The sequence below is a fragment of the Salvelinus fontinalis genome, chromosome 2 (assembly GCF_029448725.1).
Source record: "Salvelinus fontinalis isolate EN_2023a chromosome 2, ASM2944872v1, whole genome shotgun sequence".
NCBI lineage: Eukaryota > Metazoa > Chordata > Actinopteri > Salmoniformes > Salmonidae > Salvelinus > Salvelinus fontinalis.
This window is the reverse complement of record NC_074666.1, coordinates 27,970,326-27,989,527: the sequence shown is the minus strand read 5'-3', so window position 1 is coordinate 27,989,527 and position 19,202 is coordinate 27,970,326. Positions and strand designations below refer to the sequence as shown.

The following is a 19,202-nucleotide window of genomic DNA, read 5'->3' as shown; positions in this document are numbered from 1 at the left end:
TGTGCTACCATAGAGTTACATTAGAAGTGCCCCTCCAAGAAGGCGCAAGGTCATTGGCCATTGGCCATAGATACAATGACATCAAATCACGTTTTGTATTTACAGTAGCTTTGACTGGACTGATCAATCAATCAAATGTATTTATAAAGCCCTTTTTACGTCAGCCGATGTCACAAAGTGCTGTACAGAAACCCAGCCTAAAACCCCAAACAGCAGGCAATGCAGATGTAGAGGCAGATGTAGAAGCACGGTGGCTAGGAACAACTCACTGACTGATCATGTCAACATAATACTTTCAAAATCTTAACTAGCTGTCATCATCATGAATCAAGTCGACAATCTACTGGCAAATCATTTAAATCAGATCATATAAAGATAAATAATGAAGAGAAATTATAAATAAAACGTATTGGTGCTCATCGGCCATTGGACATAAACAAGTTGGAAATCACAAATTCAACAATGAGTGATTTGGAAGGAGTCAGTGGCTGACTGCAAGCATTGCAAAGCAATCACTAGCCTGCTATCCAGTGGAGTGGCTGTTGAAGAGTCTCTTTTTGCCAAGCTTAAAATTATAAACATTCAACATTGGCCAATGCAGTCAATGAAGCATTATTTGTTCTGCGCTCATAACAACTGTTAACTCGGAACTGAGAAATCTGACTTCAGTGAGTTCAAGACAACTGGGAACTCGGGATAAAACGAGCTCCGACTGGGAAAATACGTTTTGAACTGTCATCCAACTCGGATTTGTAAGTCAGGAACTCGGGCCTCTTTCTAGAGCTACAACCTGAGAATCACTAACGTCATCATGATTCGACCTTGTTTTTTTCCAAGTTCCCAGTTGTCTTGAAAGCACCATAAATCAAGAGAATGCCGGACTTTGATGATAAAGTTTGATTACAAAATTTGCACACGAAGGACCGCCACTCCACCTTCCTGTTCAAGTGAGCACAGCACAACAAGGTGAGTCCAAAAATGTATGGTATGCTGCTGAATATATTATGTAATATGCCAGGGAGATACGTATACTGTAGCTAAAAAAGTAATACTAAGTGTATGTTGTGTAGTAAGCTGTTAGTAGCCCACCATAATAATTTGATCTATTTCCCCTCTTAATTTTTCCTACTGTTCTGACTTGACAGTGCACATGTGGCCTATAGCCTGATTAAGAGAAATGTTATCATCAAATATTGTAAGAGCTTGTCTGCTTATATGCCCCCTTTATTTATCCTACGGTTCTGACTTGGTGTACAGGGAAAACACTGTAAGAACGGCCCATGTTCTGAATTCTGTCGCTGTATACCACTGCTACAACTAGCTATCAGCAGAGCCTTGTTTGGCAGCAAAACAGTTCATTCAGCCTCATTTACTGCCTTTTAAAAAAACATAGCTGATATGGCTGACTTGCTTAAACAAATGTGGTTTCTACGGAGAATTGAGATGTACAAACTACGGTATATGGGGACGACAAGCAGATAAGAGGCCATCCATAATTTTGATTAAGACATTAATAAGCTAGCTAGGACGGATTTAGTCAATAAAACTATTTGTTCAGCACTTTTGAAATGCACACAAAAAATGTGGGTTTCAACAACGGTTCTTCTAAGATCCTCAAAGTTCTTCGAAAAACCTTAGGGTTCTTGGCACTTAAAATGGTCCCCAAAAGGTTCTTCAAGAACCCCATAGGAGGTAGGGTTTGTCGAGGAACCTCCTTAGTTGGTGGGGGTTCTTGCAGGAACCTAACTGCCCAACTGAAACACTTGGATTTTAAAGGACAACAGGTGCAGGCACTTAACTGAAACATGTAAAGGTCTCCTCAATTTAAGGTATTTAAGATAAGGTTTATATTGTTTTATGATGATACCATCTTTTCATATTTGTGCAAATCTTTCTAAAACAGAGAATAAGCACAATTCAAAGGATATGAATCAACAAAGAGGTACGAATATGTAAGCTATAAGAATATGTTGAAGGCAAGTTTTATTGGGTGAAGATGACTGAACTGCTCCCTTTTGTGTCTGTGTCTGCAGGTATACAGACAAGGAGGCATACATAGGTATGTCAATTGGTATTGGTATGTTATGCAAATTATATTTACCATCCTCCTCCCTTACCTCTTCAATGAATATCCCATAGGCCTCTACATTATCGACAAGGTATGTGATCAAGACAAAGGAGATTATTGTGGACTACAGGAAAAGGAGGACCGAGCACGCCCCCATTCTCATCGATGGAGCTGTAGTGGAGCAGGTTGAGAGCTGATGTGGACGCAAAGTTCCTTTGCATCCACATCACCAACAAACTAACATGGTCCAAGCACACCAAGACAGTTGTGAAGAGGGCACGACAAAACCTATTCCCCCCCAGGAGACTGAAAAGATTTGTCATGGATCCTCAGACGCTCAAAAGGTTCTACAGCTGCACCATCAAGAGCATCCTGACGGATTGCATCACTGCCTGGTACATCACCCAGTACATCACCGTGGCCAAGCTTCCTGCCATCCAGGACCTCTATACCAGGCGGTGTCAGAGGAAGGCCCTAAAAATTGTCAAAGACTCCAGCCACCCTAGTCATAGATTTTTCTCTCTGCTACCGCACGGCAAGCGCTACCGGAACTCCTGAACATCTAATCAAATGGCTACCCAGACTATTTGCATTTCCCCCCCTTCCACCTTTCCAGAAACAAGTCTCTCACCGCTTGCTATAGACCACCCTCTGCCCTCAGATGTGCCCTGGACACCATAGGTGAATTGATTGCCCCCCATCTATCTTCAGAGCTCGTGCTGCTAGGTGACCTAAACTGGGACATGCTTAAACCTCTTGACGCTAGGGGTCATATTTTTTTTATTTAAAAATTACGTTCCCAAGGTAAACAGACTCTTTCTCAGGTCCAGATCGTAGAATATGCATATAATTTATAGATTAGGATAGAAAACACTCCAAAGTTTCCAAAACTGTCAAAATATTGTCTGTGAGTATAACAAAACTGACTCTGCAGGCGAAAACCTGAGAAAATCTAAACCGGAAGTGATATATATATTTTTTTATCTGTGTTTCCTGGCCTGTCTTTCTTCCATTTAAATGGGTATCAACCATATTCCTTTTCCAATGACTTCCTCAGGCTGTGACCAGGCTTTAGACATAGTTTCAGGCTTTTATTTTGAAAAATGAGCTGGATTTTTCAAAAGAAGTCAGCTGTCCTCTGAATAGTTCCTGCGCGCGAGAGGGGAGTTCTCCATTTTCTTTTTCTCTCTTATTGAATAGGTTACGGGTCGGTTGAAATATTATCGATTATGTTTGTTAAAAACAACCTGAGGATTGATTATAATAAACATTTGACATGTTTCTACGACCATTACTTTTTGGAATGTTCGTCGAACGGAACGAGGCTTTGGTTTTCTGAACATAACGCGCAACCCAAACGGCGTTTTTTTCTTATAAAAGTAATATTTATCGAACAAAAAGAACATTTGTTGTGTAACTGGGAGTCTCGTGAGTGCAAACATCCGAAGATTATCAAAGGTAAGCGATTAATTGTATTGCTTTTCTGACTTTTGTGACCAAGCTAACCAAGCTAATATAAGGCTAATTGTTCTAGCATTGATTGATACACTCACAAAAGCTTAGATTGCTTTCGTTGCAAAGCATATTATCAAAATCTGACACGATAGGTGGATTAACAACAAGCTAAGCTGTGTTTTGGTATATTTCACTTGTGATTACATGATTATAAATATTTTTAGTAATATTTTTGAATCTGATACGTCTGGGAATTTTCTTCTGCCTTTCAGCACCGGAACGAGGCTGTAGTTTTCTGAACATAACGCGTAACCCAAATGGCGTTTTTTTGTTATAAAAGTAATATTTATCGAACAAAAATAACATTTATTGTGTAACTGGGAGTCTCGTGAGTGCAAACATCCGAAGATTATCAAAGGTAAGCGATTCATTTTATTGCTTTTCTGACTTTCGTGACCATGCTAATTTGGGGCTAGCTGTTCTAGCATTGATTGATACACTCACAAAAGCTTGGATTTCTTTCTCTGTAAAGCATATTTTCAAAATCTGACACGATAGGTGGATTAACAACAAGCTAAGCTGTGTTTTGGTATATTTCACTTGTGATTGCATGATTATAAATATTTTTAGTAATATTTTGCACCCTGCAATTCAGCGGTTGTTTAGGAAAATGATCCCGTTAAAGGGATCCGTGCGCAGAGAAGTTAACACCCCGGCCATCCTACAACCTAAGCTTGATGCCCTCAATCTCACACAAATGGTACAGATACAACCCCAAATCCGTAAACACGGGCATCCTCATAGATATCATCCTAACCAACTTGCCCTTCAAATACACCTCTGCTATCTTCAACCAAGATCTCAGCGATCACTGCCTCATTGCCTGCATCCGTAATGGATCTGCGGTCAAACAACCACCCCTCATCACTGTCAAACGCTCCCTAAAACATTTCACCGAGCAGGCCTTTCTAATCAACCTGACCCGGGTATCCAGGAAGGACATGGACCTCATCCCGTCAGTAGAGGATGCCTGGTTATTCTTTAAAAGTGCCTTCCTCACCATCTTAAATAAGCATGCCCCATTCAAAAAATGTAGAACCAGGAACAGATATAGCCCTTGGTTCACTCCAGACCTGACTGCCCTTGACCAGCACAAAAACATCCTGGGGTGTACTGTATTAGCATCGAATAGCCCCCGTTGATATGCAACTTTTCAGGGAAGTTAGGAACCAATTGGCACAGGCAGTTAGGAAAGCTAAGGCTAGCTTTTTCAAACAGAAATGTGCATCCTGTAGCACAAATTCAAAAAGGTTCTGGGACACTGTAAAGTCCATGGAGAATAAGAGCAGCTCCTCCCAGCTTCCCACTGCACTGAGGCTAGGAATCACTGTCACCACCGATAAATCCACTATAATTGAGAATTTCAATAAGCATTTTTCTAAGGCTGGCCATGCTTTCCACCTGGCTACCCCTACCCCGGCCAACAGCCCTGCATCCCCCACAGCAACTTGCCCAAGCATCCCCCATTTCTACTTCACCCAAATCCAGATAGCTGATGTTCTGAAAGAGCGGCAAAATCTGGACCCCTACAAATCACCCGGGCTAGACAATCTGGACCCTTTCTTTCTAAAGTTATCAGCCGAAATTGTTGCAACACCTATTACTAGCCTGTTCAACCTCTCTTTCGTATCGTCTGAGATTCCCAAAGATTGGAAAGCTGCCGCGATCATCCCCCTCTTCAAAGGGGGAGACACTCTAGGCCCAAACTGCTACAGACCTATATCTATCCTACCATGCCTTTCTAAGGTCTTCGAAAGCCAAGTTAACAAACAGATTACCGACCATTTCAAATTCCACCGTACCTTCTCCACTATGCAATCTGTTTTCAGAGCTGGTCATGGGTGCACCTCAGCCACGCTCAAGGTCCTAAACGATATCATAACTGCCATCGATAAGAGATAGTACTGTGCAGCCGTATTCATCGACCTGGCCAAGGCTTTCGACTCTGTCAATCACCCCATTCTTATCGGCAGACTCAACAGCCTTGGTTTCTCAAATGACTGCCTCGCCTGGTTCACCAACTACTTCTCAGACAGAGGTCAGTGTGTCAAATTGGAGGGCCTGTTGTCCGGAACTCTGACAGTCTCTATGGGGGTGCCACAGGGTTCAATTCTCAGGCAGACTCTCTTCTCTGTATACATCAATGATGTGGCTCTTGCTGCTGGTGAGTCTCTGATCCACCTCTACGCAGACGACACCATTCTGTATATTTCTGGCCCTTCTTTGGACACTGTGTTAACTAACCTCCAGATGAGCTTCAATGCCATAAAACTCTCCTTCCGTGGCTTCCAACTGCTCTTAAACGCAAGTAAAACTAAATGCATGCTCTTCAACCGATCGCTGCCGCACCTGCCCGCCCGTCCACATCACTAATCTGGACGGTTCTGACTTAGAATATGTGGACAACTACAAATACCTAGGTGTCTGGTTAGACTGTAAACTCTCCTTCCAGACTCACATTGAGCACCTCAAATCCAAAATTAAATCTAGAATCGGCTTCCTATTTTGCAACAAAGCCTCCTTCACTCACGCCGCCAAACATACCCTTGTAAAACTGACCATCCTACTGATCCTCGACTTCGGCGATGTCATTTACAAAATAGCCTCAAGCTACTCAACAAATTGGATGCAGTCTATCACGTTTTGTCACCAAAGCCCCATATACTACCCACCACTGCGACCTGTACGCTCTCGTTGGCTGGCCCTCGCTTCATACTCGTCGCCAAACCCACTGGCTCCAGGTCATCTACAAGTCTTTGCTAGGTAAAGCCCCGCCTTATCTCAGCTCACTGGTCACCATAGCAGCACCCACCCGTAGCACGCACTCCAGCAGGTATATTTCACTGGTCACCCCCAAAGCCAATTCCTCATTTGTGTCACGCTCGTTGAAATGAGTAGACCAAGGCGCAGCGTGAATAGAGTTCCACATATTTTTTAATATACTGAAGCTCACCAAAATAAAACAATAAAGCATAAACGAAACGTGAAGCTACTAGAGAAAAATCAGCTTACTATGGTCAGGGCGTGACCGTATGCCCCCCACAGGTGCGGACTCCGACCACAAAACCTGACTCAATAGGGGAGGGTCCGGGTGGGCATCAATGATGGATGACGCAGGGCGTCGGGGGCGGCTCCGGTGCGGGACGAAGTACCCACTCCGCTCGCAGATACGTCTTCCTCCATGGCGGTTCTGGTACGGGGATCATCGCCGGAAGCTCCGGACCGTGGGTCGTTGCTGGAGGCACCGGACCGTGGATCGTCACCGGAGGCTCCGGACTGAGAAACCCTGCTGAAGGCTCTGGACCGCAGATCATCGCTGGAGGCTCTGGACCGCCAACCGTCGCTGGAGGCTTCGTCGCTGGAGGCACCGGACCGTGGATCATCGCCGGAGGCTCTGAACTGGGAACCACCACTGGAGGCTCCGGACTGCAGCTCGTCGCTGAAGACTCTGGACCGCAGATCATTGCTGGAGGGTCTGGACTGCAGATCGTCGCTGGAGGCTTCATCGCTGGAGGCACCGGACCGTGGATCATCGCAGGAGGCTCTGAACTGGAAACCACCGCTGGAGGCTCCGGACTGCAGCTCGTCGCTGAAGACTCCGGACTGCGGACCGTCGCTGAGGGCTCCGGACTGCAGACCGTCGCTGGAGGCTCCGGACTGCGGACCGTCGCTGGAGGCTCCGGACTGGGGACCGTCGCTGGAGGCTCCGGACTATGGACCGTCGCTGGAGGTTCCGGACTGTGGACCGTCGTTGGAGGTTCCGGACTGTGGCCCGTCGTTGGAGGTTCCGGACTGTGGCCCGTCTCAGGAGGTTCCGGACTGTGGCCCGTCGTTGGAGGTTCCGGACTGTGAAACGTCGCCGGAAGCTCTGGACTGGGAACTGTTGCCGGAAGCTCTGGACTGGGAACTGTCGCCGGAAGCTCTGAACTGTGGAAGCGCACTGCAGACCTGATGCGTGTGACCGGTACAGGTGGCACTGGGCTGATGACACACACCTAAGGGCGAGTGCAGGGAAGAGGCACAGGACGTACTGGACTGTGGAGGCGCACTGGAAGTCTAGAGCGCAGAGCTGGCACAACCCTTCCTGACTGGATGCTCACTCCAGCCCGGCAAGTGCGGGAAGCTAGCACAGGACGCACTAAGCTGTGAAGGCGCACTGGAGACCTGATGCGTGGGACCGGTACAGGTGGCACTGGGCTGATGACACACACCTAAGGGCGAGTGCGGGGAAGAGGCACAGGACGTACTGGACTGTGGAGGTGCACTGGAGACCTGATGCGTGGGACCGGTACAGGTGGCACCGGGCTAATGACACACACCTCAGGGCGAGTGCGGAGAGGAGGCACAGGACGTACTGGACTGTGGAGGCGCACTGGAAGTCTAGAGCGCAGAGCTGGCACAACCCTTCCTGACTGGATGCTCACTCCAGCCCGGCAAGTGCGGGAAGCTAGCACAGGACGCACTAGGCTGTGAAGGCGCACTGGAGACCTGATGCGTGGGACCGGTACAGGTGGCACTGGGCTGATGACACACACCTAAGGGCGAGTGCGGGGAAGAGGCACAGGACGTACTGGACTGTGGAGGTGCACTGGAGACCTGATGCGTGGGACCGGTACAGGTGGCACCGGGCTGATGACACACACCTCAGGGCGAGTGCGGAGAGGAGGCACAGGACGTACTGGACTGTGGAGGCGCACTGGAAGTCTAGAGCGCAGAGCTGGCACAACCCTTCCTGACTGGATGCTCGATCCAGCCCGGCAAGTGCGGGAAGCTAGCACAGGACGCACTAGGCTGTGAAGGCGCACTGGAGACCTGATGCGTGGGACCGGTACAGGTGGCACTGGGCTGATGACACACACCTAAGGGCGAGTGCGGGGAAGAGGCACAGGACGTACTGGACTGTGAAGGTGCACTGGAGACCTGATGCGTGGGACCGGTACAGGTGGCACCGGGCTGATGACACACACCTCAGGGCGAGTGCGGAGAGGAGGCACAGGACGTACTGGACTGTGGAGGCGCACTGGAAGTCTAGAGTGCAGAGCTGGTACAACCCTTCCTGACTGGATGCTCACTCCAGCCCGGCAAGTGCGGGAAGCTAGCACAGGACGCACTAGGCTGTGAAGGCGCACTGGAGACCTGATGCGTGGGACCGGTACAGGTGGCACCGGGCTGATGACACGCACCTCAGCACGCCCGCTCTGCAGCGCTCTCAACGCCAGCACCTCTCTCCGGAATCTTGCGTCGAACTCCTTACTCGACTCCCTGACTGGCTCTGGTTCACTCCTCGGCTCCGCCGACTGCTCCATGTGCCCCCCCCAAAAAAATTATTGGGGTTTCTGTGGCCTTCCTCCCCGACGTTGTTGCTGTCCTCTCATGCTCCTAGGCGACTCCCGCCAAGGAAGGCGATCCTGTCCTGCCAGGATTTCCTCCCAAGTCCAGGATCCCTTCCCATCCAGGATCTCTTCCCAAGTCCAGGATACTTCCTCCTCCTGGGCACGTTGCTTGGTCCTTTGTTGGTGGGATCTTCTGTCACGCTCATTGAAATGAGTAGACCAAGGCGCAGCGTGAATAGAGTTCCACATATTTTTTTATAAACTGAAACTCACCAAAACAATAAAGCATAAACGAAACGTGAAGCTACTGAAGTGTACTCAGGCAACTCAATGTAGTCAAGATCCCACGAATACCAATGGGGAAATGGCTACCTAAATATGATCCCCAATCAGAGACAACGATAAACAGCTGCCTCTGATTGGGAACCATATCAGGCCACCATAGAAATACAAAAAACAGCTAGATGACCACCCAAATCACTATTACGCCCCAACCAACACAGAGAAAAAACAGCTTACTATGGTCAGGGCGTGACACTTTGGCCACTTTCCTTCCAGTTCTCTGCTGCCAATGACTGGAATGAACTGCAAAAATCCCTGAAGCTGGAGACTCATATCTCCCTCACTAACTTTAAGCACCAGCTGTCAGAGCAGCTCTGCACCTGTACATAGCCCATCTGTAAACAGCCCATTCAACTACCTCATCCCCATACTGTATTTATTTATTTATCTTGCTCCTTTGCACCCCAGTATCTCTACTTGCACATTCATCTTCTGCACATCTATCACTCCAGTGTTTAATTGCTATATTGTAATTACTTCGCCACCATGGCCTATTTATTGCCTTACCTCCCTTATCTTACCTTATTTTCACACAATGTATTTAGACTTTTCTACTGTATTGTTACTGTAGTATGTTTCTTTATTCCATGTGTATCTCTGTGTTGTTGTATGTGTCGAACTGCTTTGCTTTATTTTGGCCAGGTCGCAGTTGTAAATGAGAACTTGTTCTCAACTAGCCTACCTGGTTAAATAAAGGTGAAATAAAAAATATATTTAAAAGAAATTCTATGCGGCTGCTACTCTCCGTTATTATCTATGCATAGTCACTTTAATAACTCTACCTACATGTACATATTACATCAATTACCTTGACTAACCGTTGCCCCCGCACATTGACTTTATACCCCCTGTATATAGCCTCACTATTGTTATTTTACTGCTGCTCTTTAACTATTTGTTACTTTTATTTCTAAGATTTTAGAAATTTGTTACTATTTGTTACTTTTGTATTTTCTTAAAACTGCATTGTTGGTTAAGGGCTTGTAAGTAAGCATTTCACTGTAAGGTCTACCTGTTGTATTCGGCGCATGTGACAAATAAAATTTGATTTGACAACCATTATCCAAACAGGTTTTTTCCATCACATTCACCACAAATACCAAAGGTATGAATTCTGTTGTGTGCATGTTTTGTTAATCATCTGTATATTTACATTTTGGGGGATTAACAGACTTCACCCTCCCTACATCTCTGATGAATATGACAGGAAACTTGTTCAATCACCATGTACTGCAAAATCATTCTGGCTATGGATACAGAGAACATCAACACATTAACATCAATACAGAGGGTATACCCATTGGACTTGGGGCTCTGCTGGGAGTTTATCTCATATTTAGATTTTTAAATGCTGCTTTGCCATTAAAATCATATACACTGAGAACTAAAATATTGTGTTATTGTTGTTATTCATTTATTATAATTAATAATAACAGGGGAGTTGGGAGGGTAGTTTAAAAATGAACCCTGAAAGGTTCTTCAAAAGGTTATTTGAGAATCCATTGAAAGGGGTTCTTTGAAGAACTTATAGGGGTGCCCCCAGTTTCAATTTGAAGAACCCCTAAAGGATTCCAGCTTTTCATTTCTGAGTCTATGGTGTTGGGACTGCTGTTGGGACTCTGCTGCTGGGACAGCTTTATGCAGGCCCTAACAGTTTGTGGGCAGCGTTTGTCAGCGTTATAGTGCAATTGATGTATTGTTTAGTGTTGTGCAGTGGCTTTGCTGGCATGCATCCCAATTGTGATTTTTTTGTTTGCCCCACCAATAATTACACGCTAAAATCACCACTGCTCCAATCCTGACCTGAAACACATGGCTGTCAGTCTTGCTGTGACAAGTTGGTTTCAGAAAACGTTTGTGTTGTACGTGTAAGTGCAGTATGTCTACCAAGTACTATTATTATATGTTCATTACATTGATCTGAAGTTTTACATAAATTCAGCCTGACTTAAATCTGAGGTTTAATGCTAGTTTTGCCTTTTTGTAGGATGCATAGTTTTTCTGAGGGAATGGTTAGATTTCTTAATCATTGGGCATTTAAGTAGAGCATTACAAAGTTACTAGGCCAATCAGTGGCCTTGGTTTCCATATTTCCTCCATCAGAAGCCAGACATGTTCTCAAGGTTTCCATGGTTGTCTTAACTGTCCATGTTTTTAAACTTTTGGTTTGCTGCCTGTCATGAAGTCAAGACCTTCATTCTTTCTTGTTTTTCTAGTAAGTATTTGCTGTGTGAATTGAAGGCATTTTTGTTATAATTCTTGAACCACAAATCAGAGATGAATGCTTTATTGAACAACCCGTTGTTTTCCACCAATGACTATTCTATTTCATCCAATTGTCAAACCCTGACAGCACACCTTCATGGTGTCAGTTTGAATATATTTTTGTTGAGACAAGCTTACAGAAAGAGACCCAGAGTAGAGGTCTCTGCAAGCATGATCAATAAAAACGACTTCATGGGTATTTCACGTATCATTATGAATTGTATCAAATTAAGTGAAAACAAACACAGAATACAACATGTGACAGTCAAAAAGAGCCTTGGGAGTTCAACAAACTAGAATATGCAAATCACATTTGAAGGAATCTGTGAGGAAAAACATGCATTCTAAAGTAAAAAAAACAGATGAAGTGAAGATCGATTTGTGGTACATGACATCAAGACTTATCAGCCATCTATTTTAACCATTATTTTTTATTTTGATACAATCTAACCTCCGATGATGCAAAGCCACAGGTGTTCATATTAGGTTGAGACCTACAGATGTTTCTCAAGTATTTAGATTCAAACAATGACTGAATGATGATTGATTACCTTAATGGCATATGGCAATACACCAAAATACAATGCTCTTCCCTTACCTAAGAAAACCTAGCAAAAACATGCTTTTGACTCATCCCCAAAGCCCTGTTTCCAGGTTAGATTTAATAGGGTCCCATGTCTTAAAAATAGTTGTCCCTAATTTTTTAACTGCTGAAACTGGACAAACTCATTGAGCAATTGCTGCATATTCTTATGCCTGAACACCACATTGCATACTTTCGTGCCTCTCCAAGCATATAAATCCTGAACATCAACCATCCACTATTGCACTGCATCAGTGGGCTCTAGGCTGTAGCCTCACTGTCTTCTCTGTGTGTGGTGGTGGTGATGTGGTCGTCCTCTCCTGGTCCACACACAGCCTGATCCTCCTAGTCCTGCTTTCCTTCTCTTGTCTGATGTGAGCCGGAGCCCTCATTCCATGCAACATACACAAAGAGGGCCAAGACCACATGGACAGCTATCACTGCCACGATGGCAGCATAGAAATAACTGTCATTGCTGGAATACCCAGAAGCTGAGGAAGCAAGAGAGACATTTTTTCTTTCTTGTATATGACATTAAAACAATATAGGCCTATGGAAAAGCCATCATGATGGCAGAAATGGATGTCTTTAGAAAATGACACGAAAAACAGACATTTACATAAAATATTCCACTAAACAAAAGCAATGTGCCTCCTGCTGCGCATAATTACATTTTTGGTGGGCAAGCAGTGGGCTACACCCTTAGCTATCAAATTTACCTTCAAAAATATATGATTTTGATGTAAAATATAATCCGATTGGCAGGGTTATCATCATGACCGTGAAAAACAGCAACGTCTTCAGTACAGACACCAATGATCCATCGTTCCTGAAAGAGAATGAAACAAAGAAAACACCTTTTGTTTTAATTTAGACGACTTTGTGACCACATTTCACAAATCTAACACTTTACTTGTTAGATTCATACACTGTTTCTTATACAGGGAAACAAAACGGAAATGTATAAGGAACATATTTAAATGTGTCAAGTATAATTTCATCATATGCACGAACCCATTATTAATGTGCATGTATAACTGTAGAGTAATTTAGCTATTTCGTTAACCCTGGACAGAGAGAGCAGTTAGCTATATTTCTTGTCTGGTGATGATTTTGTAGGTGGTCAAATACTGTATGCCCATGGTGAGGTACAGTAGCTAACAACATTGCATGTAACCATGCAGCTACATGCAAGTAGATAGTATTGCATAAATTAAGTTCACAAACTGGGCTAGCAAGATATCTAGCTAGCTAGCAATCCATCCCGTCTTAGTTAGCTAGCATGGCTCCAGTTTCGCAACCTTTTGCCTATCCGTAATAACTTACCCTCTGAAATCTGGAACAGGACCTGGCATTGAGTTCAAAGATTGTTTATTATAGTTATCCATTTTTGGTTTAACAATGACACAGGCAATATTTTTCTATAAAAGATTACTATGTTGATGGTTCTTGCAGTGTGGCGATGAAAACATAAAGGACTTCCTGGTAACATCACATGATCATGACGTATACATTTTAAAGATGCACGGTATACAGTTGACCAAGTCGATGGTGCTGACGTTTTTATTTATTTAACATGTATTTAACTAGGCAAGTAAGTTAAGAACAAATTATTATTTACAATGACGGCCTACCCCGGCCAAAATCTAACCCAGACGACACTGGGCCAATTGTGCGCCACCCTATGGGACTCCCAATCACAGCCGGTTGTGATACAGCCTGGAATCTGGAATCCCAATCACAGCCTGGAATGAAAGGATCTGTAGTGCCGCCTCAAGCGCTGAGATGCAGTGCCTTAGACCACTGCAACACTCGGGAGCCCCTGACATGGTATATCTTTTTATTTGTGCAGTGTCAATCAGTGTTCTTTGTACCATGTCTATGTTTTTAACAGGAGCATTTTATTCACCAATGTTACTGATGAGGATATTTTTTTACTATCTCTACAGATGTACTCACTTATTGCGGCTACTTCGCGTGATGTATTGTTATCTCTACCTTCTTGCCTTATTGCTGTTGTCTGTGCCGAATAATGTTTGTACATGTTTTGTGCTGCTACTGTAACGAATGTGAAATGGCTAGCTAGTTAGCGGGTACGCGCTAGTAGCATTTCAATCAGTTACGTCACTTGCTCTGAGACTTAAGTAGTGTTGCCCCTTGCTCTGCAAGGGCCGCGGCTTTTGTGGAGCGATGGGTAACGACTGTGCTTCGTGGGCGACCGTTGATGATGTGTGCAGAGGGTCCCTGGTTCGCGCCCGGGTCGGGGCGAGGGGACGACGTAAAGTTTATACTGTTAAATTGATGCTGTTGACCCGGATCACTGGTTGCTGCGGAAAAAGGAGGAGGTTGAAAGGGGGGTGAGTGTAACGGATGTGAAATGGCTAGCTAGTTAGCGGGTACGCGCTAGTAGCATTTCAATCAGTTACGTCACTTGCTCTGAGACTTAAAGTAGTGTTGCCCCTTGCTCTGCAAGGGCCGCGGCTTTTGTGGAGCGATGGGTAACGAGGCTTCGTGGTTGACTGTTGTTGATGTGTGCAGAGGGTCCCTGGTTCGCGCCCGTGTCGGGGCGAGGGGACGGTTTAAAGTTATACTGTTACACTACCATGTTGTGCGGCTGCAATGTTGTGTTGTCACATTGCTGTGTTGATATGTGTTGCTGCCATACTATGTTGTTGTCTTAGCTCTCTCTTTATGTAGTGTTGTGGTGTCTCTCTTGTCGTGATGTGTGTTTTGTTCTATATTTTTATTTTTAATACCAGTCCCCGTCCCCGCAGTAGGCATTTTGGTAGTCTGTCATTGCAAATAAGAATTTGTTCTTAACTGACTTGCCTAATTAAATAAAGGTTAAAAAATAAATAAAACATGATGACCTGATGCCTAAATGTCACTTCATAGCCAGCAGCATACCACCCTGCATACCACTGCTGGCTTGCTTCTGAAGCTAAGCAGGGTTGGTCCTGGTCAGTCCCTGGATGGGAGACCAGATGCTGCTGGAAGTGGTGTTGGAGGGCCAGTAGGAGGCACTCTTTCCTCTGGTCTAATAAAATATCCCAATGCCCCAGGGCAGTGATTGGGGACACTGCCCTGTGTAGGGTGCCGTCTTTCGGATGGGACGTTAAACGGGTGTCCTGACTCTCTGAGGTCATTAAAGATCCCATGGCACTTATCGTAAGTGTCCTGGCTAAATTCCCAAGCTGGCCCTCAAACCATCATGGTCACCTAATAATCCCCAGTTTACAATTGGCTCATTCATCCCCCTCCTCTCCCCTGTAACTATTCCCCAGGTCGTTGCTGCAAATGAGAACGTGTTCTCAGTCAACTTACCTGGTAAAATAATGGTAAAATAAATAAATAAATAAAATAGCCATTGTCCCAGAGAAAGACATATTCGTTCAATTGTATACAGTAATACTATTTTTAAGACGTGAAAAGCATGCTGTTCAATGGAAATATGAGTCTATGTCATTGCATTATCTTACCACTAGATGGTAACATACTCTTAGAATCGGCACTAAACTAACGTGACAGACTACTAGGCCAACCTGTTTTACTCTGGTTTTACCAATGTGCGGATTCGATTATTCTGGGTGCCGGGTGTAACAGTACTCTTCTTGCGTTGTGTACAATCAATCCTCGACACGAACTCCAAAGTGTAGCACCAGTCATGGAGATTTATTCTGGTAGTTATTTATTTATTCTGGTACAGTGCTTTGCAACCAACAACTTACCGCTGGTTTGGTTGCAAAGCACTGTACATCAAAAGTGATTTTTATACTCCCAAGTGATGATTTAAATGTACAATTTATATACATTTGTTTGTAAATGTTATTCGAACATCACACATAAGATGCAGTGTTTTTTGGAGAATATTGGTTGTGCATTTTGGTTGTAAAGAATTCCCGCCAGTACTAGCTAGCAACTTACTGTGTCTGGTGGGGGGGGTTCATATATTTTGTACAGTGCGTGAGTGCAGAGTTGGATGGTGAGCCGTGCATTGCATGTCGTGCAATTTTGTGCTGTTCCTACCAGGTACATTGTTAAAGATATTATATTGTAATTGTATTATTTTGGTAACTACATGGCCAGTGAACAAGCACCAAACCAGCGTGCGTGAGTGCAGAGTTGGATGGTGAGCCGTGCATTGCATGACGTGCAATTTTGTGCTGTTCCTACCAGAATAAATCTCCATGACTGGTGCTACACTTTGGAGTTCGTGTCGAGGATTGATTGTACACAACGCAAGAAGAGTACTGTTACAGTGGTGCCGTGACCGTTCTTCTGGATCGGATTATCCTTCGCTGGATTTCCATCTCAGAACTTCGCCGTGGTTGCCGTTGAAGAACCAGATAAGACGTTGCTGGTGCAGTTTATGGCGATATCGCATTTCGCCACAAGAGGGCGCCACCAACGTTTTATAATCGAAATTGATGATTTCTCTGGCTGAGACACTTCACAGATAAACGATCTAACTTTTGTGTTACTTGTTTATTTGCAATTCTAATGTATATCTGATATAAGTAGGGTGAGTTTTACCTGTGTACTAGATATAGGTTAGATTTTGACGTGAGGTTAAAGAAAGAAATATATATATGCATTTTTTTGCTAGTTACATTTTTATTAGTGTGTTGATTTCCCATTGTTAAAATGGAAGGTGTTGGGAGGGGTAGGGGTTTCCTGTCATTTAATCTGTCACCATCTGTTGGTAGGGGTTCAGGCAAAATTCCAGTTGCTTCTACACCTATGCCTAAACTGGAGGGTTTGGGGAGTTTTGATGATAGTGTACCCATGGAAACGCCCAAGGATGTGTATGACAGAGTTTTGCCAAATACAGGGAGTGGGGAGGTCTCCATGGATTTCATTGCAGACATAGTACAGCAGATTGGTCATTCCATTGGGGAGAACATTGCCTCCTGTTTGGAGTCAAAAGCAATTGTTGGACATGTTGGGGACAATGTTATGGGGAATGCATGCAGCTCTAGGGGTTTGGATGTGTCAGGCCTGAACCTGGTATTGAAGTCTGATATCAGGGAACCGGTGTACTTTCGGGGGGATGGCTCTGAAAAGTGCACAGTGCATGATTGGGAGGATATGGTCATGGTTTACATGCATAAGAGGGATGTATCTGTGATGGACCAAGCTGTTGAGGTTATGGGTAGGCTTATGGGAAGGGCCCGCGATGTTGTTAAAGTGGGCATACGCAGCAATCCCTCCGTTGATTTATCTAAAGGCCCGAGTCCCATCTTTGACATACTGAAACAACATTTTAGTGACACTGCTTTTTCAAGCCCCTCGCTGACTTTTATGCCACATTACCTCTGACTGATGAACAACCATTTGAATATTGGCTCAGACTGAACAGGGCTATGGAGGTTGCTGAAGATTGTCTAAAGAGACAGAAAAAAAGAGTTGAAGACCCATCTCGTGAGCTCACAGTAAAGTGGCAAGGGGAATCACCAATAAAACCCTGTTACACGGGCACCGGTCTATGGCCTGTGACGTGTTGGGCAAAAGTGGTAAGGGAGGAGCGCCCTTCTCAAATCGAACAGTAATCTGCGTCGCTCTGTCATGTTGTCAACAAGCCAACATCGTCCAGAAACATATTTTCCATTAAATATATGTTTTAATTTTCAAACTATTTTTTAACTGGAAGGCGGATAAAGCGTTTTTGTCAAAAGTATGTGAAGACACAGAATCCTACTCATTACTCCACATGCTAATTACGTCACTTTTGTTTTCAACTGGCTTCGCTGTGGGGTTTGAAATGGGCATCTGGCTCACGCCTGGGAGGCAGCCCGGTTCCAAAACGTATGTGAAAATATGCTTACCTGGGCGCACGGGGCCAGATGAATAAAATCCCCTCCCTGAATGTATGAAGGGTTTTACCCAACGATGTATAAACCCTGGATGCTATTTTGCAATGTATTGGCCAATGAGAGGCTTTGAAGCCACTGGTCGGCCATATTGGCACTCCAGAAGAAGCAGTCCTCTATAAGAATGAATTGATTTCTACAGTATTTCAATTAAATGTTTCACAAAGGACAAAATTACATGTATTTAAGTATTTTCGTTGTTGTAGTGGGGACAGTAACATTAGTACTTTAAAAAATATATACTTTAAGGAAAGGTGTTTATATATTATTTAGTTTTTTTCTTCAAAACAGCGCCCACTGTCAGTCATCTAGTGTATATAAATAATTGGTTTTCTCTACCAAACTGCAATCTGTAATTTCACATTTGTTTATAAAAAGTGCCCCTCAAACTTGGATTTTGTTTTGAACAAAACTTTTGTTGAAATGTTTGGGTAATGTCACTAATCACCATGACTCTTTCTCACTACTGTGCAGTACAGTCTTCACTGTATTTGTTTTTAAAAACTGAGTAGTAAGTTAAAGGATCCTCAATCCATCAATATGTGTTGCATTTCTACCAATGTTGGTTGACCAGTGCAAGAATCTCTTCATATATGATTGGCCTTGTATAGGAAGTGATTTATATGTTGCTCTTATCATATATTTTAGATTCAGAGAGGTACTGTATGCAATTACAATAAGGTTTGGTTGCTTTCAATTGCCTTGGCAAAAAAACAGGTGCACCCAGGTCACCATGCAGTTTGACTGTATTAGAATAAGTGCATGACTTGCACTGACTGAGGCAGCAGAACACGTCTCTGAAATAAATCAACTCACGTCCTTACAGCGAGTGCCCTTTGCCAAAGTATGGAGAGTGAAGTGATTACACAGCCCATAAAGCCACGTATATTGATCAACCAGGTACCCAATGAACAGAAAAACTATTCTTGAAGGGACAAAGGCAGGCCTGGACTTCCAAATCTGGGGCCCAGGGTCACCTACCTACATTTTTTTTAATATATATATTTTTTTATCCCCTTTTCTCCCCAATTTTCGTGGTATCCAATCGCTAGTAATTACAATCTTGTCTCATCGCTACAACCCCCGTACGGGCTCGGGAGAGACGAAGGTCGAAAGCCGTGCGTCCTCCGAAGCACAACCCAACCAAGCCGCACTGCTTCTTAACACAGCGCGCCTCCAACCCGAAAGCCAGCCGCACCAATGTGTCAGAGGAAACACCGTGCACC

At 44.3% G+C, this 19,202-nt stretch overlaps 1 protein-coding gene across 1 annotated transcript; it reads right to left on the bottom strand.

The window, feature by feature from the left end:
- Positions 1-11,529: 11,529 nt before the first annotated feature.
- On the bottom strand, positions 11,530-13,627 carry vma21 (vacuolar ATPase assembly factor VMA21). Its single transcript, XM_055869508.1, has 3 exons — positions 13,433-13,627; positions 12,826-12,935; positions 11,530-12,597 (listed from the first exon to the last, which is right to left on the bottom strand). The coding sequence occupies exons 1-3, from the start codon at positions 13,492-13,494 to the stop codon at positions 12,452-12,454; spliced, it is 318 nt and encodes a 105-aa protein (XP_055725483.1). The 5' UTR covers positions 13,495-13,627; the 3' UTR covers positions 11,530-12,451.
- Between the last annotated feature and the right edge of the window lie 5,575 nt (positions 13,628-19,202).

Bases quoted from the DNA above. Each gene is read 5' to 3' on its own strand.
- vma21 (XM_055869508.1), bottom strand. From the start codon at position 13,494: ATGGATAACTATAATAAACAATCTTTGAACTCAATGCCAGGTCCTGTT. The intron at 12,936-13,432 runs GTAAGTTATTAC...ATTCTCTTTCAG, and splicing joins CCTGTTCCAGATTTCAGAGG to GAACGATGGATCATTGGTGT. The intron at 12,598-12,825 runs GTAAATTTGATA...TTGCTTCCTCAG, and splicing joins AAAATCATATATTTTTGAAG to CTTCTGGGTATTCCAGCAAT.